The sequence below is a fragment of the Aegilops tauschii genome, chromosome 2, assembly GCF_002575655.3.
Source record: "Aegilops tauschii subsp. strangulata cultivar AL8/78 chromosome 2, Aet v6.0, whole genome shotgun sequence".
In the NCBI taxonomy this organism is placed as follows: domain Eukaryota; kingdom Viridiplantae; phylum Streptophyta; class Magnoliopsida; order Poales; family Poaceae; genus Aegilops; species Aegilops tauschii.
The window spans coordinates 524,183,844-524,190,020 of NC_053036.3; the positions used below are offsets into that span (position 1 = coordinate 524,183,844).

The following is a 6,177-nucleotide window of genomic DNA, read 5'->3' on the forward strand; positions in this document are numbered from 1 at the left end:
CATGGGCTGAGGCCCGTCTGGAAGCAGAGGCGAACTGGGCTGTGCTCGATCAACGCGGGCGCTGGAGGCGTCGGCCCTTCGAAGCAGAGGCGCTGGGGTGTGCTCATTCCTGAGCAGAACGAGTGGGGCTCCGGCGCGGCTTGAAGTAGGAGTTCGGCGGCGAGGAAGAGATGGAGGCGCAGGGGACGGAGGGGCGCGGATCCAGGCACGCGACGTCATTCTCCGGCGAGGTACTTGGCGGCAGCGGCGGCGGTGCTACGAGCCATCGGATCCGGCGGGGTTCAAGTCGGCAGGGGAGGCAGCGGTGCTTGACGCTCGAACTGGAGCAGGGAAGCAGAGGGACTTGGTGCAGCTGACGAGGCAGAGCAGATTCGGGAGGAGGAGGTCGCGGGCGGCCGACGGCGAGGAATCCGGGCCTGATGGCGGGGCGCGTGGCCGGCTTGCTGGCCGCCGAAGTGGCGAGGCGAGGAGGAGGCCCAGCGGCAGAGTTCCATGGGTAGCCTTGGGTGGTCTGCACGGGGAGACGAGGGGAAGGCAGGGGCGACGAGAGGACGATGCTCCTGCTGGTTTCCTGGAGAAGAGAGAGCAGGTAAGAGCGGGATCCGAGGGAATGGGAGAAGAAGACGGGAAGGAGAAGCAGCGAGCGGGGCGGAACTGTGACCGGAGTTGGAGACGGGGTGGAGCGGCGCTGGTCTCCGGCGAGGCCGATCCGACGAGGCACGGTGGGCGAAGGCGGGGTGCACAGGAGGAGCAAGACGCGTGGTTGGGTGGATCGATGGATTTGAAGATTATGGTGGTGGCTGACTGGTGAATCGAGAGGAGGCTGCGGGATTGGTCCAGTGAAGAAAACGAGGGAGGTGGGTGGCGCTGCGGATGCATGGATCTGATGGGTGGCGGCGGCTGATCTGAGGAGGGAGGAGGCTGCGGCGGCGGCGGCTAGGGGGGACAAATGACCTAGTTTTTAGGGTTTGTCCAAAATGGACTAGGGGTCTATATATATACGAAAAGGGGACGATTTGGATCCTCCGATCGTGATCGGGCGGTTCGAAATACATGGGTTAGGGAGTCCAAATAAGAAAACAGAGATATTTTATAGATGTTTGGGGACGATCCGGACCCATCGGTAACGCCAGCCTGAGTCGGGTTCGGACAGCTTTCGGACACGCGTGAGGGGTTTGAGTATTGTGTAGAGAGGGTCAAACGATCGGGCAACAAAAGAATGGTCGGACTGAGAAAGGTCAACAGAGGCGATGAAGAAGCGGCAACTACGACCGGACCACGAGTTTAAGAAAACAGCGGATGCAATGCGTATGATGCGATGATGAATGCAACAAACAAATAAATACACGCGACGATAACGAAAAGCAAGGAAGGCGTCTGGAGCGTCGGTCTTGGGGCGTTACAGGCGCCCTATGGTCAGCAACATCCGGCGCCAGCGGTGAGTCCCTGGTCCCCATTTTTTGCAATGTCTGAGCTTTTCTTCCTTCCTGACGCGATAGGAGAGCCGTGACTGCTCGCGGCCTAACAATTCCGTGATGGACCGAGGACGCATGTCTTGGCGAACGAGCACCCCGACTCGGACGAGGGCGAGTCCGTCGCCGAGAACGTGTGTGTGTGGGGGGGGGGGGGGGCTGAAACACAGCCGGCTGGCGCTGATGCCGACGCGGCACACCATGCGGGTAAGTTCCGCATCCAGGTCTTCTATGCGACTGGACTGACGACGACGAGGGTCTGACGGGAGGTGGCGGTGCAGCGCCGCCGCCGGGAGTAGATGTCAGCATCGACCGGCCAAGGCGATTGAAGAAGACGGCTGGGACTGGGCCGTCCCGCGAGCCGGCCTCACGGGAAAGAGTCGGTGGCGACACGGCCAACCGCGAAGCGCGTGGCGGAGGCGCAGCCGGCTCGGATCAAGGCGCCGCCAAGAAGGCGCGCCGGGCCGCCCCAGCCGTGGCACCAAGATGGGCCACCCCCAACGCCATCGGGTAAGTGTACTTGCTGGTCTCCGTTCGCCGTTTGGCTATATCTCTCTCATGTTGTCTTCACCATGCGCAGGTCAACCCTCGAGCTGGCGCTGGCGGCGACAGCGGCTGCGTCCGGGAACGAGGTCATTTTCAGGAAGACCCGGAGCAGCGCCCTCGAGCGTGGGCAAGAACCGCCCTGGGTGGACCTCGGCCTGGACCCAGCCGACATGGAGCAGCTCGCCTGGAGGGACATGGTGGCGGCCGAGGAGGACTTGGCGGCAGCCGAGAGGGCGGCGAGGGAGGCCTCGGCCTAGGCGTGGGCAAGGGCCGCCGAGGCGAGAGGGAGGACCGCTGTGGACCTTGCCTGGCCGGAGTGGGCGGAGGGCTCGGCAACGGCCACTACGATTGTGGAGTTGCAGACAGACGAGGGGCACGACCTGGAGGGGTAGGCGGAGCCGGTCGACGGTGATTCAGAAAACGTCGAGGAGATCGTCGTGGACACGCCGCCCCGGAACGACCCGACAAGTGGGAACGAGGCCTGGGGAGGAGGTCGCGGGGAGGATGCCCCTCGACCGATGTGGTGTAGGCGACGCCGGCCAGCACGCCGGGATCGATGATGGCCGTGGAGGAGCCGAAAGGAGGTAGCAGCTCCGTCGTGGTCGTGCCGCCAGAGGCCACCGTGAACATGGAGTGATCATCGGGAAGTGGCCTTGCCACCGGGTCGCAGCAACCTTGGGCGGGCGCCGGCGAAGTCGTGGTTGGGCCGTGCGCCCAGGAGGATGCAGCCACAGACGCTGTGCGCCAGAAGCTCTCGGTGCGCGAGAGCCGTCTGCAGGCCTTTGTCCAAAGCAAGATGGAGTGGACGCGGGACCTGGAGCGCACCGTTGCGTTAAAGTCTTTCCTTTGGCTTGTTTTGCGGCCGATCAGTGGGGGTGCGCCAATGCACCCCTGGGTGTAGCCCCCAAGGCCCGGGCAGGCTGCAGAGCAGCCGGGTCATGTCTTATATGCGCTTGTGCTTTCTGCTGATACTTGTTCCTCCGTAGCATGTGGATGGTATGCGGGTTGCGCGCACAACCGGCTTCTGGAGAAATACCGGACCGCCACGGCGCAGCTTGCCGCCAAGGAGGAGGCACTTCGCCAAGCCCAAGGTATGGCTCGCGTGCTTCCAGTGGGGACGCGTCAGCGCACCCACTGGGTGTAGCCCCCGAGACTCGGGCCGACTATGGAGCAGCCGGGTCGAATCTTAAGGCGTTGTTGTCTTTTTCTTCTTTCGGGCTTCTCACTTGTGGTTCCGCCGCGTAGCCGCCGTGGCCGAGATGCCGGATCTACGAACCTGGCTGGCCGAAGCCGACCAGCAGCGCGACCAAGCCACCGCTAACAACAACCAGCTTCGGGCCGAGGTGGAGCGGCCGAATGCGGAGGCCGTCAAGGCGTCGGAGGCCCACCAGGCGGAGTTGGTCCAGCTGGCAGATGATCATGGGAAGGCGGCCGCCACGAAGGACGCCGAGCTGAAGGTGGCCGTCGAGAAGGGCGCCGGGTTTGAGAAGGAGCTCGAGGCCCGTAACCGCGCATGGGCCGTGCAGGAGAACGGGATGATGTGCGAAGCGCAACATCTCGACGAGCTTCTCACTCGTGAGTGTTTCTTCGATTGACCCGCCGGCTTGCGAGCTGGCAGACCCTTTGCCTTGCTAATTGACTTATTTCTTCACTTTTGCAAGGATCTTCTCCGAAGACACAGGAGACGGCGGGGAAGATGGTGCGCCTCCACCGGATCGCCCAGGAGGACGCGGGCGTCGATTTCGACCGGTTCGCCACTTGGTCCTTTACGGAGATCATCCTTGCTGCCGAGGCCCGCCTGAACGAGATCGACAAGCAGATGAAGAGGCTGTTCTCGGCCGGGTTGGGCATGACGCACGCCCTTTGCCCGGAGGCGGTGGCGCCAACAGCGTCACGTGGCTGGCTCGTTGGCTGGAGGCCGACGTGCAACGACTCCATGACTTTCTGCGGCTCGCGCGGGCACAAACTTGGCGCTGAGGTTCATCATGTCTTGGTACCCGGGCATGGACCTGGACCATCTGCCTGCTCGGGGGCCATCCTCCCGACAAGTCCGGAAACACCAAGCAAATTCCTCATCACCGCAAAGGCTCCAACCACCAATACCAGTCCTTAGATCAAAGCTTCCATGACATTCTCTGCCTCTGACTTCACCATGGAACGAAAAAGACATGTCCCATGATGGCAACAAATAGCAGAACTTCGCGCCGCTCCCTTCAGAAACCAAACGGTCGGAAAAAACATGGGCACGCATGAACGAATCCCTTCCGATCTAGCAATCTCCAGGTATGAGGCGCCCAAGGGAGTTCGCCGTCGGAGCCTTCCAGAACATGACACTCCGGCCAGATCAAGGAGGACACGCATGAAGCAGATCTTCGTCTTGGCGCGAGAGGAACCCTACGTCCGCCGCCTTTATTAGGCAGAACGACGGCCCCCACGCTATCGCCCGCTGGCTCCCAACAGCAGGCCAGAGATCTGAGCGGACACCACCATCACCACCCGCACCATGCGGAGATGAGGGGCTTAGCCGCGCCGAGTCCCCCAAACCAAGCGCCGTGCCACCCTCGCGGCCACAACGGTCGCCAAGGTCACCAAAGAAGACCGGGGCCGCTGACGCGGCGTCCATGTCCGCCACGTGCACCTCGACGTCTAGGGCCGCCGATCTGCAGCAGTCTGAGATCCCGTCGCGTGGGGATGAAAGGCCCGCGCCGCCACCCGCCGCGCCCGAGATGAAGGCCCGCCGCCGCCGTCTGCCGCGCAGGCTTAGCCCGGTGACTTCCTCAGGCGGCGGCGGGGGACGAAGGTGGAGGGGGTGGCGGCGGCGGCGGCTACAAGGTGACTATATATATATAATCATAAGATAAGAAGAGCAAGTGCACCAGGTCTGATCAATAACCGGGTAGCAAATTCTGTCTAGTGCTATATTGACATCACCTGCAAAAAAGAAAAGAAAAGGGCGATTGACATGGATTTGAGCATATGAAGCTATGAAGGTGCATTGCCAAGGTGGTGCGAACACTGAAGCGAGGCAGCTAAAAACGAACAAATACTAAATAAACTACTAAAGCATGTGATGGAAAAAAGGCCTTGCTCAACTGTGCTTAATTAGCTGAAGCATGTTCCGGCTACAAAGACAAATTCAGTGAACCCCGCCGAGGCACAGCAGTGAATCTGAAAGGTGACGTTTCATCAGGAGGAAAAAAGATCAAGGCAGATACAGGTCGATGACGCCCCTCCTTTCCTTTCCAAGGGAAGAGTAGCCCCATGGCGTACGTCCGGCCTCCGTAGCGATCATGTGGAGCCGCGGAGGCCTAGTGCCGCAAGAGACAAAACCCACCAGGCGGCCACAAATCCACCAGCCGAAGCACGAATCGGTGAGCAGCGGATCAACTTTTAGCCGGGCCGACAGGAAATCGGAGATAAAATTCGCGCCATTGGCCCATGAATTGAAACTTGCCCTGAGGACAGACAACGACCGGATTCGCCGGGACCGCCGGATTCGCTGCGCCTGCGCCAGAGAACAAACCACTGTCCACAGCATGACGCCATGGTCGACGTGGACCGGTGCAACTCCGGTAGGCTAGGCGGAGGCGGTAGCGACGGCCGTCGCTGCGGAGGAATCAACGCAATTAATTACTGTGGCGGATCCCGCGGGGCTTCGCCGTTCCGAGGGCGCGAGGTCTCGATCTTGCCAAAAGGCCTCGCCGGCCTATCCCACCTGTCGTCGGCGATCTGCCTCCGACGACTATTCCCGCTGATGGTCACGGTAGCGGACAAAAGGCACGTACGGGAGGTTCGCTACGGCCTACGGGGCTCCGTCACCTTCACCCGTGACCAATCCAAAGCCGGGCTACGTAGCCGCTCCCGGGGTCTCTCATCGATCGATCACGTAGCTTAGCTCTCCTATCCTAGGTATCCTAGGTGGAAGGAAGGAAACCGATTTGGCTTCCGACCGCGGCTTGCATGGCTCGGTGCACTCCAAGGACGCGTTGCTGTCCACTCCAAGGACGCTCGATCCCACGCTAGCAACCCAGTAGCTCAGTAGGGCGTGTCGTATTGAAACCCTCGTATATAAGAACCTAATACGAGTAGCTCACTAGAGTGCGTCCTGAGCGCGCAGCATTGCTGCTGGTCATTGTCCCGTCTCTTTTCTTCCTGACTC

At 61.3% G+C, this 6,177-nt stretch overlaps 1 protein-coding gene across 1 annotated transcript; it reads left to right on the forward strand.

Annotated features, from left to right (window-relative positions):
* Positions 1–1,051: 1,051 nt before the first annotated feature.
* Positions 1,052–4,822, forward strand: LOC120973667 (uncharacterized). Its single transcript, XM_040399587.3, has 3 exons — positions 1,052–3,109; positions 3,264–3,593; positions 3,680–4,822. The coding sequence occupies exons 2-3, from the start codon at positions 3,278–3,280 to the stop codon at positions 4,129–4,131; spliced, it is 768 nt and encodes a 255-aa protein (XP_040255521.1). The 5' UTR covers positions 1,052–3,109; positions 3,264–3,277; the 3' UTR covers positions 4,132–4,822.
* Positions 4,823–6,177: the final 1,355 nt, after the last annotated feature.